Genomic DNA, 27790 nt, shown 5'->3' with positions numbered 1-27790 from the left:
AGCTGATGAGGGATGTGTCCCCAAATCTCACTGGGGATATTTCACCCCTGGAGTCGTGTTGGCGAGGGCGTTGGGCAGGTGCACAGCCAGGAAGCCTTTAGTGGGAGGGCTTTTGCATAGAATAGAATAGAGAATAGAGAATTAAATCGAATTGAATTAGAAGAATAGGAATAGGGAATAGAAGGGGACCTTGGAGGTCTTCTAGTCCAACCCCCTGCCTCGGCAGGAAACCCTACACCACTTCAGACAAATGGCTATCCAACATCTTCTTAAAGACTTCCAGTGTTGGGGCGTTCACAACTTCTAGAGGCAACTAGAAGTTGTGATTAATTGTTCTCACTGTCAGGAAATTTCTCCTCAATTCTAAGTTGCTTCTCTCCTTGATTAGTTTCCACCCATTGTTTCTTGTTCTGCCCTCAGGTGCCTTGGAGAATAGCTTGACTCCCTCTTCTTTGTGGCAACCCCTGAGATATTGGAACAATGCTATCATGTCTCCCCTGGTCCTTCTTTCTCTTAAGCTAGACATACCCAGTTCCTGCAACCATTCTTCATATGTTTTAGTCTCCAGTCCCCTAATCCTCTTTGTTGCTCTTCTCTGCACTCTTTCTAGAGTCTCCACATCTTTTCTACATCCTGGAGACAAAAACTGGATGTAGTTATTCCAAGCGTGGCCTTACCAAGGCCTTGTAAAGTGGTATTAACACTTTACGTCATAGACAGCCTCTGTTGCTTCCCAGGACCCGGCTGGAATTCCCGAGCGGAAATCTTTTGCCGGAACCAATGTTTAGGGATTCAGGAGCAAAGTGTTTCCTACTGAAATGTAGGGCTGTGACCATTGTGTGTCCGTGTCGCTTGAAGCTCCTCGTTGGGTCTCTTGATGCAAAACCCCATTGCAAAGGTGGCCTTTTACCTCCCCTGCCGCCCACCCCCGGCTTAAAGTGAATTAAATGGGGTCTGGATTTCCTCCTGCAGACAGACCTGTACTCCGGAGCCCTCTTCATCCAGATCTGCCTCGGCTGGAATCTCTACCTTTCCACCCTCCTGATGCTGGGGGTCACGGCTGTCTACACCATCGCAGGTGAGATGAAGAGGCCCTCAGCCCAGGTTGGGCTCCTGCAGGATGGGGATGGGACCGTTCTCACCATCCCCAAGTAGAACCCGAAATTCTGGTTCCAGCTGTGCTTGTAAGTGCAGGATTAACCTATAGACTTGGTTGCTTTGTGGTCCCATATACAGTATTTTCTGGCAACAAAGCAAGCTGTTTCCTTGTCATTTTCACCCAGTACTCTTCCCCTCCAACCAGCAATTGGCTGGCCCTGCTTATCTCCGGCTCCAGGTAAGGACTGAGAGCTACTACCTGCTGAGCCTCACCTGTGAAGGTGACTTCCTAGAGGTTAGCTTTTGGTTCCAGACAAACAAGGTTTTTTTTGGGGGAAAACCAACCAATTGTGCGCTGGGTGCTCTCTGAGCTTGGCAGTTTTCCTGCAGATGTTTCATGACCCAACTAGGTGACATCATCCATATGTTCAGGTACCACTGATGGTGTTACCTAGTTGGGTCATGAAGCGTCTGCATGAAAACTGCCAAGCTCAAAGAGCAACAAGGGACCCACGGTTCAACTCTGAGCTACGAAGATTTGCTTCTCTTGGTACCCACCCGTTGTGTCAACCCCTTTCCAAGTTGCATCCTACATCGTTCCAGGTGGACTGACGGCTGTCATCTACACCGACGTTCTGCAGACCCTCATCATGGTGGTTGGTGCGATCATCTTGACGGTCATTGGTAAGGGCTCAAGGCTTTTGCTTTCTTCCCTTTGCAACTCAAGGAGAGAAGCTGGAGGTCACTGTAGACAACCCCGGGGACTTGGGGAAAAGACAGGTGTTCTGTTGGGAGCAGGAGGAGCCGAGGAGGAAGCGGCCCAAGAAGGTCTGCCTTTCTTGTGCATCTCCCACCACCCCCACCCCCCTTTCCCGTGTCTTTCAGGGCAGGGATGGCCCTTTCTTATATTTCAATGATCTCACCGGCCCAATTCAGTTCTGTGGAGTGGAAAGAGCCAGACGTGTTTCTGCAGCTTAAAGACCTTTATTCTCTTTCGACATTTGTAAACAATTGTTTTGGACGTGGTACATGAAGGCCAGTCACCCCAGGCATCTCTCAACTCTTAGCAGCATTTATGCTGGAACTGGGCAGCCAACCGAAGGCTGAGCCTTCCAAGGCCCCTTCAGGCTGGCTGGTGCACTGCCCACGTCCTCCAGGGGAATATGGTCCTTTCCTGGGACTTCCCTGGAGTTCCTTTCCTCGCTCTTAGAAGTTGTGGGAGCTTCACTACTGGAAGCTTTCAAGAAAAGACTGGACTGAAATAGTGTAGGGCCTCCTGCTTGGCTGTGAGGGGGGGGTTGGACTAGATGACCTACAGTGTCCCTTCCAACTCTATTATTCTCTTCCGTTCTCTCTCCTTTGGGATGCCTGGCCCTTTTTCTCCCTAAATTCAAGTCATAGGTAGGGGGAAATTTGAATGTTCAGCTCCTGTCTTTAGCTTCCTGTGAGTGAAATCTGTCAAGGGGAGGGTGAGTGAGATGACCAGTTGGGGTACAGTCAGGGAAGTTGTGGGGAGATGCACAGAAGGGAGGGTGGAGGGAAATGCCATCACCGCATTGTCATTATGGGCATGGAATGCCACGGTGGCTTTTGTGGTGTCTGTGATGCCACTCTGGCTTCACCCATGAGGCTCTGATGCTTGTGAGGTGCATGGCTGCAGGGGGAAAAATCTCAGAAGGTGGGATTCACCCCTTGCTGAGGTACAGATGGGGGGGGGGTCTCGGAACATTGCGAGAAGCTTCCTTTGGGGTCTCTGGTTGAGACTGAGATTGCTGTTAATGCCACTTTCCTCAACTTGGTGCCCTGTCGATGCCCCATGGATTCTTCTGGCTTATTGAAGGGCTTTGGGCAGCTGAGGAGTTGATGGAGGAGATGGTGATCCCTTGTTGCTCCTCATGCTCAGATGGAGCTTCAGAGGTTGACCCAAGACTTGGGATAAACTGGAGTTTGACTCTTGAATGGGACTGAACCTAAGGTGGCCTACAAAGAGACCCGGCTCCTTCTCACTGCCCATGGCTGCTTTCAAACCTTTTGGGGCACAATGTGTTGGCCCCCTTCTTCTCCCACCTCATCCCGAGCGGATAGGAAACCCAATGCCCCGATGTCAAGGGTTCTCCTCCCTCATTCTTTGGGGGCAAAGGAAGGAGATGGGAACCGTTGACTTTGGAGGAACACACACAAGGGTGTGTGTGTGTGTGTGTGTGATGTGGTGGCTCGGCTGTTGTTCATTGCTCCTCTCCTCTCCCGCCCCGTTGGTTTTTATTTTGGGCAGCCTTCCAACGGATTGGGGGCTACCACAACCTGGAGGAGGCCTACTTATCTGCCGCCCCGTCCAAGATTGTCCCCAACACAACTTGCCACCTGCCCAGGCGGGACGCCATGCATCTCTTCCGGGATCCCACCAGCGGAGACTTGCCCTGGACGGGCATGACTCTGGGCCTGACTGTCCTGGCCACCTGGTACTGGTGCACTGACCAGGTAATTGCAAAGCAGCCCAGCCCCCCATTCCATTGGTCATTCGGCTGTCTCCAGCGGCCTTACTGGTCCTTGGGGTGGGTGGTCCCAGGGGGCTTCCGTTTGGACTCCCACTGGGAGCTCTTGCTCTTCAGGTGCTTGGACTGGGAGAGCTTGGACAGGGGAATGCCCAGCGGAGTCCTTGTTTCTTTGGCTGACCCCTGGCCTTCGGGGAGTGGAGTCAGGGGCTGACCAGTGGCTCTTGGGGTGCTTGTGCCACCTCTGTGGGAGACGGGGCTGGGCTGGGCGTTCTTAGCAGAGGTGAAGTTCTTCCTTTGCCAGACCAAGGGGTTGGCTGAGCTTGGGGTGACTTTCTTGGCCCCAGTTCTGTCTTGTGGCCGTTTGTCCTCCTCGGAGCTTTTCCGCTGCTGGGGTTGGCTTTTGCCTCGCTCAGCCGACACTTGCACCTGGGATCCATAGCAGAACAGACGGGGCCCCTGTGGACAGAACAGAAGACAGCAGCAGTTGAGTTTCAGCATCGATAAGAAAGAAAGACGCTTGAAACATCTGCATGCAGTTGTGTCCAGTGTGTGGCTGAGTTTTGCAAAGGGCTGAGAGTCAGAGTCCTGCTCCCATAAATGTATTGGAAACAGCTGTTTTGATTCACTTGCAGACTCTACATTCGATTTAGAGCAGTGTTTCCTCAAGCTTTATCCCAAGTCCCTTCGGGGAGAGGGGGCGGTCTATAAATCTAATAAAATTGAAATTGAAATTGAAGCTTGGCAACTTTTAAGATGGATGGACTTCAACTCCCAGAATTCCCCAGCCTACCTGGCTGGGGAATTCTGGGAGGTAAGTCCATCCAACTTAAACTTGTAAAGTTGCGAAACACAGAGATGGTTGGTTGGTAGGCAGGCAGGCAGGCAGAGAGATGGATAGATGGATGGATGGATGGATGGATGGATGAATAGATAGGTGTGTGCATGTGTGCGTGTGTGTATGAGAGAGAGAGAGAGAGAGAGAGAGGGAGGGAGAATGAGAGAGAGAATGGCGGGAGGGAGGGAGACACACGCAGAAAGAGAAAGAAAGAAATTCCCTAGCCAAGCTGGGGATTCTCCAATTATGGGAGAATTCACTCTTGGGTCTTTCCAGGTCATTGTCCAGAGGTCCCTCTCGGCCAGGAGTCTCAACCATGCCAAGGCCGCCTCCATCCTCGCCAGCTACCTGAAAATGCTGCCAATGATTGTCATTGTTATGCCGGGCATGATTAGCCGAATTCTCTACCCAGGTAAGTTGCCAGGAAAATCCTTCTGTTTTTTTTCATACTGAAGAGGCCCGAAGGCCGTGGGCACCTAGCAGGACCCAGCCTGGCCCAGGGAAGTAGCTGCAAGAGAGCTTCCAGGGTGGGCAAATGCAGCTGGGCCGGGGCAGGAGAACTGGGCCGTTGACTTCTCCAGTGCCCCAGTGCAGAGCAATTGACTGGCCTCGTTGGGGGGCCAGTTCCCGCTCTGCTCTCCCTGGAACACAGTTAAGAATGCCATCCTCCAGAAATCATCTCAAGGGTGCAACCTGATTGGCAGGAGGGTGAGCTGTGCACGAAACCTGCCAAGCATCTGAGGACGCTTGTGTGGGTGGGCAGGGGAGGCATTTCTATCCATAGCTTGTCTGATGCCCATCAAGGTTGCTGCACTTCTCCTCCTGCTAATGTTAAAATTCAGGACTGTCCGGTATTAGGAGAAGCCTTGTTAGTCAACAGTGGTTTGTTGACTACGCTGGAATAATAATAATCACAACAACCAGCAGCCTTGCACAACGTGCTTCTTCTATCTATGCACGAGAGGCCTTTTGTATAATTGTTGCTGCTGTTGTGTTGCTTTTATTGCCTTTCCCTTGTTTTTTTCTTCTTCTTTAATTTGCTGGCTGGGGAATTCTGGGAGCTGAACTCCACCTAACTTTGAGTAGCTGAGGTTAAGAAACCCTGCGAGAAAGGTTAAAGTGGAGCCCTTCCATTTAATTAGCTGGATAACTGCACTGGCGTTTTATATAATTATCTATTGCTCCATTTTAATTTAATTTGGATGGCATTGTTTTTATTCTTCCTGTATTTTATATACATGAGTATATATCTATATTATGTCTACATCGCCAAGAGGCGCATGATTGCGGCAAGAATGTAAACACTAATGACCTAATAAATTCATAAATAAATTCAGGCCAAGCCATGAACGGAACCAATCAGAACATGGCTTGTGTGAACCTGATGGGGAAAAACACCAGTCAGAGGTTGTTGGTCACAAGCTATCCTGGGCAGCCCAAAAGGACGCCCCATAGCAACCTTTGCTGAAGATCTTCTCCGTCCAGCAGTTGCCCTTTGATGGTCTTCAGCTACCACACATTTGCACCCTGAGGCTTTGGGTGGAGGACCTTGGCAGCTTGGGGGTCCTTGGCAGACATGGCAAGGCCCAGCACCTCCCCTTAACCTTGGTCCTAAATCTGGGCTTGAGGCACTTTGGGAGAACAAAGGTTGACTTCTGGATGACTCTTCCCCAGATGGCTTTAGTGCAGATCAAGGTCTTCTCAAGAGTTGAGCTCTTGGGAAAGACCTGATAAATTGGGGGTGGGGGGTGGGGGCTTAAAACTATGGAGCTGGATGTTCTGATCCCATACCAGAAGCAGTTCTGGGAGAAGAGGCAGTCGCAATATGAGAAAGTGTCGCAATCCAAGGCGGGAGAGAAATGTGGGCCTGGAAGACATGTTGCCTCTGGGGCCATGAGTTTAAGCAGCTAGAGCTAATTGCCATTCTCAGAGAAAGGAACAATTACCACTTTCAGTTGCCTTGTAACTTCACTCTTGGGAGAGGAGAAGAGCAACCAAGAGTGACTGCAAGTGATTCCCACTTCTGACCAATGGCTGTAATAGATGGCTGTCCCCTTATGGATAGCTCCCAATATCCACCGTTATTTTACAACTGTTCTATTCCGCCCCCACCCCCCCACCCCCATTTGATGGCTCTGGCCTGAGTTTCCATTCCCATAATTCCCAGCCAAAGGATCTTCTTCGGGGTTCCAACCCAGCCTCTCGATACCCCAATGAAATGTTGGTGGACGCAACAAGCGTTTTTATGAGCTGTTAGGGTTGGGTTGGAAGGCATGACCGAGGCCCATGGGTTACCGATTGGTTATTGCTATTGGCATCTGATCTAGAGGAATATTTCCTAGAGCTGGTGCCCTCACAGGGAAACTCTGGAACTGCTGGCCCAAGGGGTGGTGAAGGCCATCAGCTTGGATGGCTTTGAAAGGAGAAGAGACAAAGAGGATGAAGCTCTTTGTGGCCACTGACCTTAAGGCCTATACCTGACCTCCAGCATTGGAGAGCTCATTGGCTCTGGGAACCATGGGCAGAAGAGAACAGTTGGGCTGATGCCATGTTTGGTGGCCTACTGAGAAGATACGATGCTCAATAAGACAAGATTCCTATCTTCTCTCCACCTTTGCAGCTACTTAATACAAGTGTGTTTCTGAGCAGCAGCACTCAAGGGTCATCCTTGTCTCCCAGCCCACCACTCCGAGGAAGGTTCCCACAAGGAGCACCCTTGCAAGTGGCCCTTCTCTCCAGCGACGGCTGGGACAGTCCCCACCGCCCAGGTTCTGTGTTAGAGGACAGCCACGTTTTCTGCTAGGGAGCCCTGCTGGGTGGTTTCCTAGAGCTAAGCCCACGTGCTAAGGGTAGAACACTCCCTCAGAGATGCCTACCTGTGGAGCCTCGCTCGTACAGGTAATGTAGCCAGCAGGTAAAGCATGCAGCGGGTGGCCCCTTTCCCAAACACACCTCGTCTCCTCCAGGCTGTCACTTTTCCGCCTCCTCCTTTGAGTGGCTTCCTCCAGAGGCAGAGTAAGCCTTGGTGGGGGGCTCCCCAGGGGGCTTACAAAGGTTCCCCGGCTGATGTAGGGCTCACTCAGTTTCCGTGGCAAGTGGTGAAGGCCGGGCCCCTCTCCGTTGAGAAGGACGTCGGAGTTGGTCCTCCGCAGGGGGCACACCTGGGCCGCCCCCCCGTGTTTGTCAGAGTGGACGGACGCGTTGGAGAGGTCGCAGCTATGGGCAGGGGAGCCGCTGGAGAGGCTTCCGTGGTCACTGGGGGTCTCGTAGTCTTCCTCCATGTCCTCTTCCGCCTCCCCCTCACCACTCTGCACCCCGTTCATGGGGAAGACGTTTCCTTCCTCAGTCCCATCTGTTTCTGTGCTCACCTTGAGATGGTTCCCTGCGTTGGCAACCTGTGGGGTCCCTTTTTTGGCTGATGGGTGTGCAGGGGTGGCCCCTGGCTGGTGTACAACAGTGCATTCCGGCCTCACCGTTCTCTCCTCTGCGGATCCTGCTTTCTTGGAGACGGGGTCCGTCACATGGACCCTCCTTGGTTTGGGCACTGGGGCAGCAGCGCTTCCACCTTCTGCTTGGGGGTCCAGCATTTGCTTCAAGTGCTTGTTGTTGGCCAGAGTGGCGATCGTCTCCCCGTTGACCAGGTGCCTGGGAGACTTCTCCATGGGGCTGTTGGCCAAGGGCTTGGAAGGAGGCTGCTGGTCATGGGCTGGAGAAGGGGCAGATTCCACCAGGGGTGGTGGAGAAGTCTGGGGCGCTTTGTTCTTGGCCCCTTCTTGAGCAGCTCTGTCCTTGGCCTCGAGGGTCTTTTGCTGCTTGAGGAGCTGCCTGTGTTGGGCGTTGGCCTTGGAGACGTTGCACACCTTGATACGGTTGATCTGAGAAAGCTGTATGTTCTTCACCTTTGGGTCGATGATGTTGATGTAGCCCAGAACTTCGCTTCCGGGTTCTGGATCGGGCTCCACCCAAGTGGGCAGGTAGTCGAACATATTGGCCTTCTCCAGGTTGAGGAGACCCGGGTGGATGGTTGGCACCTTCTCCATGAGGTTGCTGGGCCTCTCGGACACGCGGTCCTCAGGGATGACCTTGCTTTGGGCTTCTGGACGTTGTTCAGTCAGGACCTTCTCACTGCTGGCTTTGCCGCCGCCCACCTGCTCGGTGCTTTTGGCCTTGACCAGAGCATATTTCGGATTGATCAGTTTCTTCACCACGGAGTTGGTTGGGGTCAGGGAGATAACAGAAGGCAGGATGAACGGCTCGGCTTCCGGTTCCTCCTCCATGGGGATGGACTTGAGGCTGACGCTCCGAGACATGAGGTACAGCTCCAGGAACTGCTTGTCGAAGGCCTCGACCACCTGGCCCGAAAGGACGGAAATGACGTTCCGGTCGGTCCTGGCGGCTGACCAGGTGAAGCTGGAAGGGAATGCGGGAGGGTTACGTTTGGGGCCGACAGTCTCTTGACCTCAAAGGAAAGGCTTAAAAGGAGGATTGGCGAAGGAGAAGCCCTGTTCAAACCTGCCAGAATGGGGCTTCCCAACCTGGGCAGGTTTAAGAGGTGTGGACTCTGCAGCCTGGGGAATTCTGGGAGTTGAACCTTACCAGGTTGAGAAGCATTACGACAAAACATGCAAGAGTGCATTTTTACAGCCCAATATTTGTGTTCCATGCACACCTGGGCCTTTTTTCTGTGCAAAATCTAAATAGCTGCTGCTTGTTCATCTTGGTGGTGGGGCATGAGAAGAAGCTCCGTGTGAAAGCTTTGGTTGCAGCAATGCCCCCCCGCCCCCCCCCCCGGTTTCCTGCCTGTTCTCTCCCAAGAGAGAGGAAGTCCCTCTTTGGCTGCAGGGTCTCCCATAGGGGTCTTTTACGCCAACAGCCTCCTTCCAGGTGTACAGTTTTATATTCATATACATTCACAAATATACATTCTTGTAAATGCTATTAACATTTATCACTATCTTATTACAAATATAGAAAACACAGTTGGGGTGGCTTTCTCTCCCCCCCCCCCCGCGCCTCCCTCTTGTTTTGCAACAACCCTGCTCCTTCCATCTTCTCAACCTCCCTTCTCTCCCTCCTCCTTTCCTTCTCTCCTTCCTCTTTACCTCTCCCCCCTCTCTTTCCCCCACTCCTCCTCTCTTCTCCTCCTCCTCCTCCCCTTCTCTCCTCCTCTTACTTCCCCTCCCTTACTTCCTCTGCTTTGCCCTTCTTTCCTTTCCCTCCTCATCCTCCCTCCTTTCCTTGGTGGCCCAATGGCCTCCTTCCTACCCACAAAGCCACACCAAGGCAGCTGGAGCAAGTGGGACCCCAAATCAGGGCCCTCTCCAGGGTCTCCACCTACCTGTAAGAGCCACACACGGCTTTGTCCCCGTCCACAAACATGAACTTCTGAGCCAAGGCTCCCTTGAATGTCATGGCGGAGCGGGTGAAAAACTCGGTGCCCCCAATCGTGCCGATGCGGAGATGCTGCAGACACAAAGGGGCAGAAATGAGCCGGGAAAAGGCAGGTGAAAGCTTGCTATCGGGCTATCGGCCCTTACAGGACATTTTTTTTTCATTTGGGGCACCTGGGAGCCAGAGTTGTGGTTTCAGACCCGGATGGGCGGAGGGTGGAGCCAGGAGTAGGCGTGGGCTGGCCATTCAAGGTAGTCTGGCCGAGACTGACTTATTCAGCACAATACCGGCTTGCTGCGAATGGAAGAGGCAGCCAAGTTCATTACTGAAGCATCTTTGCAAAGCCCAAATAATTTGGGCTGTGCGATGCCTGTTTTGCAAACCTCCCTTGTTGGTGCAGGGAGGGGCCGGGGCGAAAGCGGGAAGTGGGAGGTTGTGGTGTGTGAAAACCAGAAAAGTGCAGCATTGCAACATGCCAACATGTGTTGTGTGTGCTGCCTGTAATGGAGCCTCCTTGGATTGGGAAAGTGCTGAGCTCAACCCAATTCCCTTAGGCCACCCCCTAGTGCACCTGTGTCGCTGAGGCTTCAAGGATGTTCCTGCCGAAAACTGAAATTTGCTTTTGTTTTGGCAAAAACCACCTCATTGCAAACCGGCTGCCACGTCTGCCGAACAACTACTGCGAAAAAAGAAGTTGGCGAAAGTTGGGTTGGTCATGTGATGAACCGCTTTACGACTGTCACGACTTACAACAACCATAAGGGACGGTCTGCATTATGACTGTTAAGCCGAGGACGTTTTAAAGGGAGAAGAAAAGAGAAGTGGGAAGTTGAAGGAAGAAATATAAAAGTTCCCTTGTACAGAAAGTCAAGGCCTGACAACGATGGGCAGGTTTTAAGGAGCCCATCAAAGCAGCCCCAAAGCTGGAAGAGGATGTGAGGGAAATCGTCAAAGGCCCCATACAGAGTTCTTGGGAAAGTTAATAAAAAGCTGTGTTTTCCCATCTTTATTTGGTATGACTACGCTCACATTTGAGATGTTCTGAACTCAAGAAAGGCGATGGGTTGGCGAAAAGCCAACAAGCGTGCTGCTTTAAAAGTTCTTGAGAACTTCGTTAAACGTTTGGGTCAAAGGGAAAAGCCTCCGAGGGAAAATCTCCAGGAAGAAGGTGGAGACAAGGGCTCCATTAACTCTGAATTGCTCTTGCTCCAAAAACATCTATATTTTTTTTCATTCTTCAGGCGTTTCCTCACCCAGCCAGCATTTTAAGGCTGAACGCCTTGTTTTGTTCTGAAGTGAATGGATGATGTGTCGAGATATTTATTCTCCACGGAAGAAAAGCAAGCACAGTCCATTGAAAACAAGCAGCACCAACTGACAACAAGAAAGGGGGAAAAATGCAGTCGGGGCAGCTGTCTTAAGTAAGAGCAATTTGTTGATTGAGCCGGCCGGAGCGGAACAACAACAAAAAAACCGGGAGCAAACAGCCAAGACGGATGGTTGGCAGGGAAGAGGAGCAGCATTGCAGCTCGAGCCAAAGACTGAGTCACTGGGCAAACATGTGCTGGAGGCATTTCCCAGGGTGCCTTGGGGCTGACCCTTCACACCTGCGTGCTGACTCTTGCCAGGTGTGATGGTGCCGAAGCTCAGGTGTCCTCAGATGGACACCAAGGTTGATGGGAACGGAACTGTTGTTCCCCCAAAGGCAATCATGGAATTTTAGGATCTCGGAGGTGGGACTGTGTGGACTTCAGTTCCCAGAAATCTGGGAATCTTAAAGTTCTTGAGGTTGAGAAACCCAACTCTATAGCACTATGGAATCCAGCTTCCATAGTGGAGCCCACGCGAGCAAACATCTCCAGATCTTTGAAGCAACTGCGCTGCCTTTGATTGGAGCAGCTTATGAGCTTTGAAAAAGGTAAATAAATGCAAGCTCCCTTCTTCAGCCAGGCCTTTTGTCAGTGTTATGTGCTGAAGGTGGAGTCGCGTGAAACCGAGTTTTCAAAGAAAACAGCTGAGCAGGATGAGGCCTCCCTCCAGGGCAATACAAGGCAAAGGTGGTTTTGGTTTACAACCGCCCGATGGGTAAAGTGCAGTTCTGTGGTTCGAAAACGGGACCAAGGGAGGTCTCACCTTTGGCCCGTGGAATATGTGTTTGTGTGTGTGTGTGTGTGGCTAGCAAGAGGGCAAAGGGCACAGCGTGAACCCATCTGCTCAGCCCCGTATCCCTTCAGCAGTGCTTCAGGACCACCAAGCATGCTCTGAAGTGAAGACTACGACAAACCTGGTCCCATCCCCAGCCGCTTTCTGACGTAGCATTTTGGAAACCCACCACCACTCAAAACTCACCCGTGGCCCCACCCCCGTCCTGCTTCTCCCCCCCCCCCCCCCCGTTTGCTTCATTTGCCAAATGGGGACAACGAATCTGAGGATGTGTGCATGGCGGCTCAACCGTTTGAAACAACCAACCGAGGTGTCAAAGTCTTTGTCCCAACATACAATGCAAGAGGTTTGCTGTTTTTCCCCCCTCGGCTTTTATAATTTTTTGTCATCCCCTGCAAGATGCAGCTTTGTCGGTCATTGGGAATAAGGAGCTCTTCAGGCCCCTGACAGTTGGTTCTTGGCCTGGGAAATGCATCTGGGCGCCCTCTTTACCCGTTTTGGTCTACACAAGTTAGAAAACTGTGAGGACAATTAACCAGTGGAACGGATTGCCACCAGAAGCTGTGGGTGCTCCATCCCTGGGGGCTTTTCCATAAGAGACCGGACAACCGTTTGTCTGAAATGGCATAGGGTCTCCTGCCTTGAGCGAGGGGCTGGACTAGAAGACCTCCAAGGTCCCTTCCGACTCTGTTATTCTGTTCTGTTTGGATAGAAGCTGAGAGACCTTGAGTTCTAGTCCTGCCTTAGGCCAACTGAGGGACTTTGGGGGCCAGTCGCTCTCCTTCTATCCAAGAAGAAGGTTCTGGCAAAGTTGCTTCTGAAGCTACGGCCAAGAAAAGTGTAGAAACTTGCCCCCAATGTCCTCGGCAGTCAGAGGTTGGCTTGATTGGGGGGAAGGGGGTGGGGAAGCTTTCTAGGCATTAATCAAGACTCTTGAATCCACCTCTCCATTAGTGAGGGCTAGGGCCATGATGGGGAACCTGTGGCATGCAGAGCCCTCTCTGTGGGCACGCTCACTCTCACCAGCTGCTCTTCGTGGCCACTGGAGGGCTGGAAAACAGCCTGAAAATGCCCCCCAAAATGCCCCCCAAAAAGGTCCTGTGTATGTGCCAGCTAATAGTTGGGTTTCTGGGACGCAAGTGTTTGTGCATGAACATGCGTTCCAGTTTGGGCATGCAGTGCCGACAAGGTCCGCCACCCCTGGGCTAAGGTCTTGGTTAGCTGAGAAAGTGGAACCGTTGTGAAGGTTTGCTGTCTTCCCCTCTCAGGGCTGCTGAAAGAGCGACGGGGAGAAAGCAGGCAAAGCAAAGGAATGTGCTGGTAAGAGATCAATATCACGGCCAACTGGTGCCGTGGAGACGCTTCTCGCAAGCTCTCAGTGCTCCAGCATTGATGGGATTGGCTGGCAAGCGCCGCCGTCTCCGGAGCCAAGGCTTCAAGGAATTTGGGAAAGTTGCAATTATTGCAAAATGGGAAAGTAATTATTCCCTGAACTGGCCGATGGAGACATCCTCCCAGACTACAAAAGATTGCCTCCTAAGCACCCCCCGAGGGTCTATTATCTCTCCCCTTTTGGGGGCAACGTTTCAACTGGACCGTTTGCTAGACTCGGGGCTGATTTACCTTCAGGTGGCCGGCGTGCATCTGGGCTCGCTCGCACATCTGGAGGAAATATCTCAGGTTGGATTCGTCTATGATGATGTAGATGGCCACTTTCCGCTTGAAGCCTGCATCCAGGAGGTCCTTGAAGATGTCAACGTCCGTGAACATGTCCATCACCACCGCGACCACCTGCCGAGAGGGAGAAAGGAGACCTCAGCCAAGGGAGCTAAACATATTTCCAGGTGTGGCCCTACCTCTTATATTGGCTGGGGGATTCTGGGAATGGTAACCCCAGCATTTCTGGAGGTGCTTGATTCACCCTAAGCATGGCAATAAATCTTGACTCTCCAGCTCCATCACCCCCAAGTGAAGAACTGGCTTACAGCAGAAGCTCAGAGACTCAGCATGGCTGTCTTAATGGCTTGATTGCAATTAAGGCAGAAGCTGCTATCTGCATAGAAGATCTGCCTCACGCAGAACGTAACAATTAAGCTTTTTCTCCATGCCCACATGGGGGTTCAAATCCTAGATCTTGTCTTCCTCCCCTTTTAAGTCTACAGAAATTGGGCTGTTCTCTTCCTGGCCTTCAGATTGGGAGATTTTGGTTCAAGGTTTACCTAACAATTTTGCCTAGCCTGGAAGTCACTGGTTCTCATCCCACCGGCCTTTACAGGAAGGAACCAAGTAGAGGGAGAGACTTACGTGCTGGAGTAGAGCAAATGGTTGCTCCTTGATTCCACCCCGTGAAGCTCCTAGAAGGTTCTCCTTGGATCAACACACACACCACTTCTCCATTTCACCCCAAACATTCAAGAGCCCAGGACTTCATGGGTGGCCCCATGAAATCCACCCTCCATCCTTGAGCTGGTGGCATTTGCTAATTGCTTGCATGGGGACCACATCCCAACATTTGGGGAACAGAACAAAACCCATTTTCCCATGACAAACTCCCAATGCATCTTTCCGCGAGGAGCCCTCCCGCCTGTTAGGTACTCAATGCACAACACATCACATACTTTGTCCCAAAAAGCTTCTTGCAGGAAAAGCGAAACATCTTCAAGAAAAAATAGAAAGTCCAGTTGCCTTTTGAACAAGCATCTTTGGGGACAACCGTGACTTGGATGATTCTCCATAGACAGGGCAAACTTTGCTTTTCTCCCTCTTCAGAGGCTGAGCTTGGGGCGGTTTCAACTTCTAAAGAGGAGCAAAGGGTCCCAATTCCTCAAAACCTCTGCTTTTGCTGATAGAGGCTTGCTGTAAGCATGAAGGTGTTTTCAGATGGCCTGGTTCCATGTTGCACTGAAAAAAAACAACCCTCTCTTGCTTGGCCAGTCTTTCCAAAAGGAACATCTTTTCCATCTGGGTCCCAACTGTGTGGGTGGGCCACTTTCTCAAAACAAGAGGCTGGAAAAAATACTTTTCTTCTACGCATTTTGTGGGAGAAACGGAATCGACGTCTGATGCAACCCTATCTGCTGTGAAAGGAGCCAAGATGTGTTTACATCTTGTAAGAGAAAAGGGGGAATCATATTTCTGGCATGAGCTGACTTCAGGTTGAGTAACGTAGCTCTAACAAGAGTCGGCTCTCGGCCCCGAGAGGTTCAATTCAAGAGCAGGAAAGTCACTGGGTCAGCAAAGGGAAACCGAGGCAGGTGGCAAAATTAAGGAGAGAGAATTGAAACATGATCGGGAGCAGACGAGGTGAAACGAGAAGGGAGCTGGTGCTGACTTGCTCGGCTTTCCTTTTTAGAGACTCTGAGAAAATGTGGGAAGAAAGGTTTTTTGCCTCTAGGAATGTGTGCGTTCAAGACAAGCCCTTTCCTTTTCCCAGGAATTGTGTCCCACATAAATTAAGGGGAGGACACCCCCTTTTTCTGTGAGTTTTTGCACCCCGGTTCTCCAAACCTTGCCAGCCTCCTAATTGTGAGAATTGCATTGTTGGCTGTAAGGCAGTATTTCTCAATTTTGGCAACTTTAAGATGTGTGGACTTCAACTCCCAGAACTGAAATACACACATCTTAAAATTGCAAGGTTGGAAAACATTTCTGTAAGGCATTCATGCCTCCCTCCCTCCCTCCCTCCCGGGATTTATTCACAAGCAAAGGTCATTCATTCAGTTTGTACAGCCACACATTTTACATACACAACTATCGGCTGCTCACCCGGTTCAAAACAAACAAACCGAACAGGGACACATAGACAACCGAACAATAACAGCAAGAGAAAAACACCCAAACTCTAAAAACTGTGAATGTAGGTGGTTTCTGGTTCTTCTGGCCAAAGGGAAAACTCAGGGCTCTGGTAGCCAAACCTCCTTTTTCAAAAAGGAACAAAGGAAGTGTTGCTGCTTTCACACCGCAGTCCCAGGACTCTGGATCCTCACAATACACCGAACGTGAACCAGCCAAACAGGCTGGATTTGAGGAACACCCTCAAGCGATCCGAGATTGAATCGAGCTGAGTCTGTACGGTTTTGACTTTGATTGATCTTGTCAAGTGGATTGGGTGAACCGCAGGTGCAGAATAAGGTTTTGGACACCTGGGAGAACCCGAAATGAGGTTATGGGGGGTCTCTAGGAAGAGGCAGGACCCCCAGTTTTGAGCGAAGGTGGCTCTGGAGCCCCAGTTGTTGGTTGTTGTTTGAAAGAAGGAAAACGTGAGAAAAAAATTGCAGGAGCTGATTAAGTTCAGAGCTGCTTGTGCTAGGAATTCCCTCTCTCTCACACACACACATACATGAAAAACCCAGCAGAACATACTTGGGTCTGTGTTTGAATCCTGAGATAAGCTGTGAGGTTGCAATGTGGGAACACATTCTCTAACAGTACATGTTGCAAAATCTCAACTCCCCGGAATAGTCAAAAGTTGCCTTTTGGGGAGAGGGTCTTTTCTTCCCAGTTTCCAATAGTGGTCTTGCAGGAGATCCTTGGAAAAAATCACCGTCCAGGAATGATGGCAGTGTCCGTGGCTCTCACGTGTCGTACTTGGGTGGTGACTATTGTGGTCCTTGAAAAAAGAGGTCCTACCTACTTATCTTGACCCAAGTACCAGAAAGTCCTTCAGGGGCAAAGCAGTCCAGATCCCTAGCGTGCCTCCTCCTGCCCTCCCCTAGACACACCAGATGGACCACGGGGGCCCAAGGGGCCTCCAGAAGTGGTTGAGATAGACCATCGCCATGCCGAACTCCCAAATCGTGAGACCTTCATGAGACCATCCTTTTCCTACATGCTCCTTGTGGACCTGTTGCAATCGAGAGGCTCCAGGGCCTGGCTGTGGTGCCAGCTGTTTTGGTGGTTACCACCTGGGAGGGAAGGGGCTCCACTTTGAACAGGCTGTCTCAGCCACGTTTTCTCAACCATTGTCTTTCGGATGCTTTTGATCAGCTGCGCCTTCATTCCAGGGTTTGGAAGATGTCTCTCTGGGCGAGGCGATCGTGATTGAACAGGGCCTCTTCTTCATGGGAGGTCAGGACACAGCCACCTAAACTGCTTTCGGCAGATTGGGCAACCGAGGCACGCCTGGAAGGCTGAGTGGCTTGCCTGCACCACCAAGCCAAGCTGCTAAATGCCATCTCATGACCGAACGGCTGCCTCTCCCGTGGCCTACTTAAGCCTCCCTTGTCACAAGGAGCAATTAGTTCTCTGTCTCACGACGCCACCTTTTAATCACGCTTAATAATCCCGCTCGGTCGTGTTAAGATCAGCCAGCGCCTTGAGTGTCTCGCAAATAGCCCATGCGCCACGCAGGGCACTTATATCGACATGCAAATCATCCGAGCGACAACTGTGTAACCGTGACTGGCTTGGCTCAGTCCCCAGGTGCGATGGGAAGAGCGGGAGGGGAGAGGCAGGGAAACAATTTGCGGGGAAGACTATTTCATGGGCTGGGGGTCTGCAGAGGGTGTGGCCCCCAAAAGGCAAGGTAGTGGCCCCAAGATGGTGGGATTGAAGTTCCATGTGGACTTTCCATCACACAGAAAATATGTTGATGATGCCTGTAAGTGGGGGGTGGACTTTTTGTGACCATATCCTGTGGACATCCATGTTGGTGTGTAGCTCGGTGCTGACTTCTGGGTCTCGGATTTCCCTCGCAAAGTAAATTTTTCTTCCCCCCGTGAACCCCACTGGCGTCCAGAGCCAACTGGAAATCTCACCTGGGTTCCCATATCTGGGACCCAAAGCTGAGGAAGCTGGAGGAGATTTGTTGGCATAATTAAGGGCAAAATTTCCCTCCAGGCGCTCGCAGATGTTGCTGCCTCCCGCTTTCATCTTGGGCCAGGCACACGTCACCTGTTTTCGAAGCTCTTTGGAGAACAAACGTTGAGTGTCTCTTGGGCCCCAAGTTTTCTCCTGAAGCAGCTTCTGCTTGCCGGAAAAAGATCCCGATTTATTTATTTATTGCTTTCCCAACGGATAAATCTGTTGTCCCATTTTCCGGAGAGGAATTGCTTGGGCAAGAGAGCGGTTCTCGAAAGCTCTGCGTCTGCACAGGGAAAGGTTCTTGAGAGGTTCTCAGATGCTTTGTCTCTGCCTTAGCAGCTGGAGGAGCGTGGTTAGTTTTGGGTGAGGGCCCACCGAGGCCACCTGGCCAGCTAGGGAGCCACCAAAGCATCCTTGGAAATAGACAGGACCGTCCTCTTCTCTCTTGCTGCTAAAAACCCTGCTCTCAACCTGCAGGCTTCTCCACATCCTTCTGTCTGTCCTTCTTCTGGCCGGCTGTCAGTCCCATACCATCCATCAGTTCAGTGGCTTTGAATAGGAGTGACCCATCCCGTATTCTACCCAGCATCCGACCTCTTCCCTCTTCAGCCTATTCCTCCTCCCGTGCTCCTATCCCTGCTTATGATTCTTGTGGTTGCCGATGGTGGTTTCTATGCCGCATTTTGCGTTCTTGCAAGAGAGGAGGGTCTTTGGAAGGGTTGATCCCAGACTGGTGGGAAGGCAGAGGGCTAGGAATTCTGCAGCTGCTCTTCGGTGCAGCTCCACCTGCTTCCTTTTGCCATAGGAAAAGCAGAGTGGCAGATTCCCCAGCAAGGTGGAAAGCAGCAAGGTGGAAAGTGACAAGGGAGCCTCTAAAATTCATATAGTTTACACACCATTGCAGGGATTTCCTGTGGCTTCAGCTATGCCGGCTGGGGAATTCTGGGAGTTGAAGTCCAGACATCTTAAAAGTTGCAAAGATTGACAAACTGCCTTCGAGGTCCCATCAACACAACCATCCTTGGAAATGGGGGGAGGGGAAGCTGCCTTACAAACCCTTATCCTCCTGCGCGTCCAGTTCTCTGCCTTGGCTGACCAGACCCTCTGAGATCAAGTCACCTAGCCCTGCAATCTTGCCATTGCATCTGCAGGTAGACTGCCTCTCTCTAGGGAAGCCCCGGGGCTCTGCAAGAGGTGTGAAAAGGTGTGCATGGGGGGGGGGATTTGCTGAAGGAATCTGGAGCCAGGGGCTTTGCTGTTAGCAACGGGCTTAATCCGGAGGTCAGGCTGCGCAATCCTTGCTGGATAAACAGAGCAGCCCGGAGGCCTCAGCTGTTTGCTTGCTCACTTGCAGACTCCCCAGTGCAGCCTTTCAGTCTTTGTTCCCCCTCCTCTGTGAGTCAATAATTATTTTTACTGCTTTGCTCCCAGGGAAACTAGGCAGAGCCCAGTCAATTCAGCGTTTACCTGGCCCTGCTAGGTAACTAGCATCAGTAGCTAATCTGAGGGCCTAAAGATACACTTTAATAGACTGGACGGCCATTTGAGCAGGATAGGGATCTCCTACCTTGAGTAGGGGGTTGGATTAGAAGACCTCTGAGGTCCCTTCAGCCTCTGGATTCTACGTTCTATGTACCAACAACAGAAGGCAAGAAGACTTTTCTTCTGCTGCAGCTTTCCAGGCAGCCGAGCGAAAAGATTATCCGGTTAAATTATCGATTAAAACAGAGACAAAGAGAGCATAGTCCCTGCAAAGTTGTTGCTTTTTTACTTAAAAGTTTTCAGGATTTTCCAAAAGGGAACGACAGAGCCAGGTATCATTTTCCCAGACCAAAACTGGATTTCTGCTAAAGATTCCGTGGACAATTCATAATCCAAAAGAAACCAGGATATCCTAGTTTGTGATTTCCTTAAGCAGGGTTTCTGTCTCCAGGGCTCCAAGTTGAAACACAGCAGTAGAGAAACGTCATGCAGAGTTTGATTGATTCGTCTGTAATACTATTTATATAAACGGCTTCCAGACAGGATGCTGTTGAATGCTTCACAAACCCACCCAAGGAAACATTTCAGGAATATCACTCAGCACCACCATGCAAACAGCCCATTAATGGTTTTCTCCCCCCTCCCCCCCAGCTGATCTGCCAAAATAAACCCTGCTCTCTGTCCAGAGTCAAGCTGAATTTCGTTCTCTGGTTGTCAAATGCCGGAGTAAGAAGCAAACTTTCCCAAGCCCTCCTCCAGCTTCGCAAAGGGATTTTTTTTCCTCCTCTGGGCTTCCTCTCTTTGCCTCGTTTTGTCTACCCTAAAACCAGCCACTTTCCCCCCAGAGACCCCCAGTTGCCGCTGGCCGGCTGTGAATTACAGACCCAGCCCCTTTTTTAGGTCTCCCCATGGCTGGATTTTCCTTGAGCTGCAGTTATTCAGACTATGCGGATGGTCTGCATTTTTGAGTGGATTAGGAAGCAGTGACAGAGTTAGATTCCTCCCAGAACTGTTTATGGCCTCCGAAGACGGGATGAGGTGGCCTCCGTTGCTTCTGAAATCAGCTTGTCTTGAATCTGGAGGATGCGTTGAGGAGCCAGCCAAGACGAAGCCGTTTTCCCCACGCTCTTAACCAGGGTTCTCCAAAATAGTGTCATGAAAAGCAGGGCTGCCCCCGCTGCCATTGTTGGGGGCTACTGTGTCACACGTGCGGGTTTGAAAGAGAAGGATTACGGTGCTAGAAAGACCTTTGATCCGCCTTTTTGCTCGATTGCTTCCAAGAACACCTTTTCCTTTTTTTCCAAAGTGCGGTTATGACTAAGGTTCATTAGATCATCCTGAACTGCGCAGGAGGCAAAGTCTTATTTGTGGAAGAGAGTGCAACAGGTTTGCAAGTGTGCAGGAATGGAAGAGGACAAATTGGAGCCTCTTGTTTGGCGGGAGAGTTCTCATTTGTGAGATTTGCAAAAAAGAAGAAGATGAAACCGTGGTCTCCAAAATATCCATCTGGAGATCTGGAGCAATGTTCGAAAACTGCCGTTCAGAGAAAGATGAACAAATGAAAGAAAAGGGTAACAGAACAGAGAGGATCTCATCAGCACGCAGCTGCCCTGAAGGAGCCCCTTAAAAAGCTAAATCCCCCCCCCCCCAATTCGATCAAGGGTTTCATAAGCAATGGCACCGGAGGTTTCTTTCTGGTTTTCGCAGGGCTTTTTTGACTTCCCAATCTAGCCTGCCACCCTGGGATTTGCCAATGGCAGCTGTCAGCAACAGATCTTGACAATTAAATGTTGTGAGAAAAGGTGACACAGAAACGACGTGGAATTTGACCTGCCCTAAAGGCGTCTGGTCTGTGATTCAGTGGCCCAAAAAGAGACGGGTGGAATTGTCCCAGACAAGAGGAGGAACTACATTTGAATGTTGAGAATTTAATGATTTATTCAATTTATACACTGCCTGTCTCACTTTCCAACTCTAGTTTCCTGGCCTCCTCCTGTCACTCCTTAGTGGGTGCAATCTAGCCAAGTTCATCTGAAAAGTACAAAACCCAACCGATCATGTTGACACAGCTCTGATGGTTGCTGAAATTTGGGGGAATCACCCAACTGAAGCCATCCACACCTGTCCTTCTTCATAAGGTCCCACTGAGGTGTTTGGGCTCCTTGGTCAAGCCAGCCAAGCTGTCAACAGCTGCCAATCTCTCTAGAGATTTTGAATACCTCTACTCCGAAGGCTCCATTTCTGTTCAAAAAGCACATTTGAACCTGGGGGTGGGCCTTTTGTCCACAAGAAGACCCCCTTTGAAGTAGGCAGAACCTGGAGCTGCACCTGACCTTTCAGGAGACATGAAGGCAGAATCTCCCAGCTACAAGAGTCACGTTTCCATCCAAGATCTGACACCACATTTTCTGACTCTCCCCTAAGAGAAACACCTGGGGACAAAAGGCACCAGAATCCCCTAGGAAAGCTTTGGATACTGAGAACTATTTTCATTTTATGTTGAAAAAAGTGGAAGTTTGGCCATTTTCTGGAGGCTTCTTAGAAACGCAAGATTATCACTTTTGCTACCGCAAATAAAACAGATTCTTGGTGCCTAACCAATCCTGGGTTAAGCCAAGGCAGCTCAAAAGAGAAGCTTAATCTCCTAAGGACACTTTGATGTTATGGCTAGAAGGGTTTCACAAGCCCAAGCTTGTCCAAGATAGTTTTTGGTGGAGTCCGGATGGATCAGCTCAACAAAAACTCAGCGCCTGAGATCCAGTGTGAAGCAATCATGGGCTTGTTGATTTCTGGAGATAAACTTAGCCCGAATGTGTGAATTTAGCTGCTCTTACTCACCAAGAGTCACGCCAGCCTGGTCCATGCAACCAATCAATTAGACAATCCTTGTGAACCCAGATTTCCAAGTCCATTGCTGACTAATCGACTCGCTCTAGTGTTTCACCATTTACGCATAAACTTGCAGTCGCTCACTCTGTTTTCCCCCTTGGACGCAACTTCCATGGTCTTGGCTACATTAATTTTCAGTTGACAACAAGATGGCAACAACATGGCATCATTTGCATAGAAAATACAGATGTGTCCACATCATCAAAACAAAACATGTCTCTGTCACCAAAGGTTATCCTGACATGTTTATCCAGAAATGCAGTAAACAATCAGCAGGACATCACACAATCTTGCGTGAAGTCCTGCTTTCAGCTGACCCATTCACAAAACATCCATTAATTCTCAAACCTCCATTCTATGCCATTTTTTTCACACTTAGCAACCAACCTTTCTTTCCATGTTTGCGAAAAACATTCCATATGTCAAGCCTATTCAACTTTATCAAATGCTTTCTCTAAATTAATAAACACAAGGTTTATTGTGTTTATTTAAACTTATTTTCTCATAGACATGTATATTTCTCAGCAAAGAAAAACTAAAGAACAAGAATCTGGTCTGAACACCTTCTGCCCACCATAAAGTTTCACTGAAGTTTTCATTCTTGTTTCTTGTAAACGTCTGTATTCTTTCGATATTTTGAAAAGGCCACTTTGATACTATATTAAAAAATTAGCTCCACATTTAGAACATCTCATCTTTCTTCAAGCCACTAATTTTCTCCATCATTCTTAATAAGCAATGAAATCAGTTATGCTTCTAGAATTATATTAAGTCATTTTCATGTGAAGACTTGCTATTAATATTTTCATGAATAGACGTGTTATTAAGCCATGGAAACAAAGATTTTGTCCTAAGCAGATACTCACCGTCAATAATTATTCTTGATGTCCCAGTGATTTCCTTCACTTTCTCTCATCTTGTTTTCAGCTATTCTTGTTACCTATAGAGTGTTTTCCCCTGGACTGCATCTATTCAGAATATTTCAATTTTTTCCCCCTCCAAGACCATTCTTGGTTTTGCAATGGAGTGTAACATAATTATCATCAATCTGTGGACGTGTGTTTCCATACACATGAGAGGATAGATGACAGCAAAGTACACTCCCCAACTGATATCTTAGCCAGAGAGGCCCGTTGAAATTGATCTCCAAAGCCCACCAAGGCTTTGGTCAATCCAAGTTTCATGGCATGCTTTTTGGTAAGCCGTTGCCACGGGCAACCTTCCTGGCAGGTGGCAGTCAAGGGCCACCCAAATCTCTTGTTCTCACAAGGGAGTCCATGCTCCTTTCTGTAAAGGACTCAAAATGGCAGCCACACAACCACAAAGTTCCATCCCTTTTTACACACAGCCCACATCAAAAGGGGGCAGGGTCTTGATGGCATGTTTGTAGCTGCCATCTCAACTCTTTTGACCATGGACCCCCTTCCGTGCTGGGGTCTCTAATCTTCCCCACAAGCCAACTTCTCACCAACTTGGAATGCAATGGACTGGCAGAGTCTCAATGTCTTTCAAATATAATTACAGGCATTATATTTCATTTCTCATAATACATTTAATTTCTCATTATGGTTTGATGACAGGTAACTGAAGATTTTTAAAAATTGCTTCTTGGCTCCCTTCACCTCTACAAACTACCCTTTGATACTGCAATTCAAGAGGGATATAAATGTGTGGGAATCCGCCAGCAGGAACACGCTGGAAAACACCTTTATTTGCCCGTTGACAGGTTTTGTTTCCCAACCTAATGTGGTAAAAGTAAATAAATTTATGTATTTATTCTGGGATGGCAGCTTTGTCTTTTGCAACAGCAATCGCCTTTGCACCAGCTGCAGATGTTTGATTGCTAAACGTCAATTGAAGCTCTAAAGATTAAAAATGAATCTGGACCTGGATAACACGCTCCCGATTTTAATTAATCTGAGTTGAAAGTGAATTAGGAGGAGGAGGAGGAGGAGGAGGAGGGAAAGGTATGTCCAGGGCTGGACCGGAGGTTTTGAAATATGTTAATAAAGTGAGAGTACAACGAGACCATTTGCAGTTACTTTTGATTGAGGTAGTTGTTTATAATTTGGGCTTGAATTTTAATAAGTAGCCCTTTTATCTCTTTCTTACAACAGCCTGAGAAATCTAGGTCACAGTTACTCCCATTTTACAGATGAGAACACTGAGACTGAGAGTTGCCTGGGGCCTTTGAACCAAGTGGCCTTTTTCCAGCTGTGTATCGTATGAAAATTCTTGGAGGCCCAGATCCGATTCCCTTCCTGTTCCATTTCTTTTTCTAAGTGAAAGAAATAAAGCTGGTTTTGGGCAGGGTTTAACCTGGGGAGATGCAGAGGCCAGACACAAAGGAAAACGTAAAAGATCGCCTTTCAGCAAATATGGAACCCATATTCTGTGCAAGGAGTCAATAAGAACAAGAGTGCTCCTGAGCAACTGCAGAGGACCTTTCCCCACAAATAGCTATTTGGGATTACGGAAGGCGAGTAGCTGAGTTTTTAAAGAATGAAAAACAGAGATTTTGGCTCCGTTTTGATTCATGTTCTCGGGAGTCCGGCTGGGAATGGGGGCCTCTTCCTTCCACCCCATCCTATCTCCCCAGTCTTTCCAGCATCATGGATGCTGGCTTCTAACCATTAGCTCATCCCGTCCCACCTCTTCTCCCATCCTCTGGGAGATGGGACCTTATCCTGGGATCAAATATGCCACCAAGTCAGAGAGCGGCCATAAACAAAGCCCAGGATGAGCTCACCGAGGCATTGCATCAGCTCTATGGTGGCTCATCCTCCAGGCAGACCTCCCAGAAGCTCCTGAGATGTTGAGGTTGGTCCAGAGGACATCTAACCCCCCCCCCACCCACCCACCTCTCACCTTCTGAGCCTGGAAGATCATCTTGCGCACGACCTCTTTGATGTGGGGCTGGCAGTCAATGGGGGGCTGCATGTAGACGGCTGCCCGGGTCACCCCACGGTAAGCAATGGCTTCTGGCCAGCCAAGGTCCAGTTGCGGGATGGATCGGTCAGATCTTTCCGGCCAGTATTCCAAAGAATGCCCTGGGCCTTCGTCATCGGTCTGGCTGCCACTGTCCACGCAGCTGCTCCTGTCCTTGAGGGGACGCTCCGCACCAGGGTCATAGGTTTCCAAGGTCTCCATGACTTTTCTGAGCTCCAGCTCGGAGAGGAAGTCTCGGATGCTCTCCTTCTTGAGAACTTCGTAGAAGGCCTCCGGGCCTTTGGCTACCAGGGCTTCTAAAGCCAACCTCTGCTGCTCGCTGTAGAAGAATTCGGGCTTGGACTCACTGGATCTCCAGTTGACGTGGCCGTCGTCCAGACACTGAACCTGGGAGAAAGCCATGGTTGGACTCAGAAACCAGAAGGAGCCTCTGCTCCACCAAGAACAAATAGGAGCTCAGATGGGCAAAGAAATAATGTAGTGGTGGGTATCCCTGAGTTGAAGAGTTAGTAGCAGCGAATGGAGTCCTTCGGCTCCTTCAAAGGCTCTTGAGAAGTCTTCCCCAAAGGTTCGGTCCAGTTTCTCCTTGCCTGGTTCCTCATCTCATCTTGTGGAACCCAAAGTCCCCAGGAGTCTCCAAATGGGCACCCAAGACTTCCTCTCCCAGAACTCTTGTCAAGGGCCTCGGAGGCCTCTCACCCTCCCGGAATGAGGACTATCTGGGCCGATCCTCCGTCAAAAGCTCTTCAGCAATCCCCTCTCCTCTGCGCCACCCTCCACTTTCCAGATGCCCAGAGGCGCCGGGTGAGGAAAGGTGAAGGAATTCAGTCTGAAGGGTCGGACGGGGCTTCGTCTCCTGCCGCTCCCCACCTGGGCGACCCTCGCCCGGTGCCTCCAGCCCCCTGGACGTTACAGGGACTCTCTTCGTCCGACCGACCGATCTCCTCTGCCAGCTGGGCTGCCTGGCCAGGCGCGCTGAGATGCCGGATCTCGCCGCGTGGAAGCTGCAGCGGCGTCTGCCGGGAATGAAGTCAGCGGGAGAAGAGGTGGAGAAAGGAGGGAAGGAGGAGGAGGAACCCAAGAGAGAGCCGGCTGAGGGAGGCGCTCCTCCTCCTCCTCCTGGCTTCACCTGCAGCCCCAGGTGGCCCCACCCGCCTCCCGACGGTCCCTGTTCCTGCCTGTCCCACGCGGAGCTCTGTGCCGGGCTCCGGAGGGGAGGCAGGAAACTGACTCACCGCCCCAGTCGGAGCTCCGCTCTTTCACGTCAGGCCAGGTTGGGGGCCGTGAGGGGCAGAGGCTGGCCGGCCAGCTGGTCAAACTTTGGCCTCCCGAGGCTTCTCCAAACACGGGCAAAGTTTCCCTCCCTCCTTTGCAAACAGAAGGCGGGGGGAGCGATGGATCCTGGGGAGAGTCTCTGGAAGAAGATGGGAAAGCTTGAGGGGGGGGGGACTGGACGGAGCGGGAGGGGAAGAGTCGCAGCCACCTGGAATGCCCAGGAAGGGAGGGAGGGCGGCCTTTCTCACGTTGCCCTCTTCAGACACGGGTGCTCTCCCAGGAAAGTTCGCTGTCTCGTGGGACTGAGGAACTCTTGCCTTTTCCACACACACACTCACACCATTTGGAGCAGCATCCTCCCGAGACACGCGTGGCATCCTCTCTCCTGGGATTCCCCCCCCCCAAAAAAAAACCACCCCCCAGGTCGCTTCCAAGATTTTGTGCTTGGGTTTGAGCGGTGGTTGCCCCCCCCCCTTCAGTCGGGCTGTGTTGTTTCATTTGGTTTGTGCGTTTAATTGTTTTAATTGCTGTGATATTTGGGAAGCGGCTGAAGTGAGGAGGATTGGGGGGGGGGGGACCGCAATAACAAAATCACCCCCAGCCAATTGCAAAAGGCAGCTTTGCTTCTTTCCAGGAGACCTTGAATGTTATTCAGCAACAACATCTGTCTGCTCCCAGTCCTTAGGAAAGCCTCCACAGGTGGATAGAAGGGCCAGCTCTAGCCCAAACATCTGGCTGACTCTGCAACCCACAACAACAGCAACAATAATAGTGGGACTTGGGTTGCAGTTTCTCTGGGGAAGCTGGGACCATATTTTCTGTCTCCCCTTCCTTTCTTTTGCAGAGACCCCTGCACCCACCTTCTCTGTCTAGAGCAGGAGGGCCAGTGCAATGCTCGGGATGGGTCCTGACCCTCAGCCGGTGCTCAGAGACCTTCTGGTTGTGGTTGTGGTGTTGTGTGTCTGTGGCCCTTTTTGCAACGCGTGCAGGAGGCTGGGGAAGGCATTTTTGGTGTGATACCCATGGCGGTATTGGGCTCCTGCGGAAGTTGCTGTTCTCGCCTTGAATGTCTAATATAATAATCCCTAATGAGGCCCCATTATTATTATGATGACTTGGGCTAGTTAATTATCAGGCGGAGTCTGGGAGCTCCTCATTTTCAGACTAAATAATTTCATGAAAAGCCTTGGAGAATTATGTCTGTCTTCATCAGGTCCCGTGGCCACTCCGCAGATCTAATGAAGCCAGATGTAGTTTGTTTATTTATTTATTCATGGACGTAGGCTTAAAAAACACTCTGCTCCCATGGAGACCGGGTGCTTTACATAAGAAAAAGCCATAACAAGAAAGAAAAGGAAAGGAAATAAATTATATGTATCGGGAAAGATTGTATAATACCTATGACGGGACA

The 27790-nt window shown here is 50.4% G+C and overlaps 2 protein-coding genes across 6 annotated transcripts in view; one reads left to right on the top strand and one right to left on the bottom strand.

Moving 5' to 3' along the window:
* SLC5A10 (solute carrier family 5 member 10) overlaps positions 1-27790 on the top strand; it is a 45003-nt gene that overhangs the window by 6124 nt on the left and 11089 nt on the right. For 3 of the 4 annotated variants that reach the window (XM_081965982.1, XM_081965981.1, XM_081965980.1), the window contains 4 exons: positions 973-1078; positions 1702-1782; positions 3371-3576; positions 4705-4840. In XM_081965982.1, coding sequence (XP_081822108.1) covers positions 973-1078; positions 1702-1782; positions 3371-3576; positions 4705-4840 — 529 coding nt within the window. The remainder of the gene's footprint in view (positions 1-972; positions 1079-1701; positions 1783-3370; positions 3577-4704; positions 4841-27790) is intronic. The other variant, XM_081965979.1, reaches the window with a different exon arrangement.
* On the bottom strand, positions 3497-26364 carry FAM83G (family with sequence similarity 83 member G). Of its 2 annotated transcripts, none has more exons than XM_081965977.1 (5): positions 25024-26362; positions 13606-13773; positions 9767-9891; positions 7305-8838; positions 3497-4049 (listed from the first exon to the last, which is right to left on the bottom strand). In XM_081965977.1, the coding sequence occupies exons 1-5, from the start codon at positions 25504-25506 to the stop codon at positions 3636-3638; spliced, it is 2724 nt and encodes a 907-aa protein (XP_081822103.1). In that variant the 5' UTR covers positions 25507-26362; the 3' UTR covers positions 3497-3635. The 2 variants fall into 2 exon arrangements, with proteins under 2 accessions (XP_081822103.1, XP_081822104.1); XM_081965978.1 differs by having other exon boundaries at positions 3661-4049; positions 7381-8838; positions 25024-26364.

This window comes from Natrix helvetica (assembly GCF_964273705.1).
Source record: "Natrix helvetica genome assembly, chromosome: 13".
NCBI lineage: Eukaryota > Metazoa > Chordata > Lepidosauria > Squamata > Natricidae > Natrix > Natrix helvetica.
This window is presented reverse-complemented; position numbering and strand designations above follow the sequence as displayed.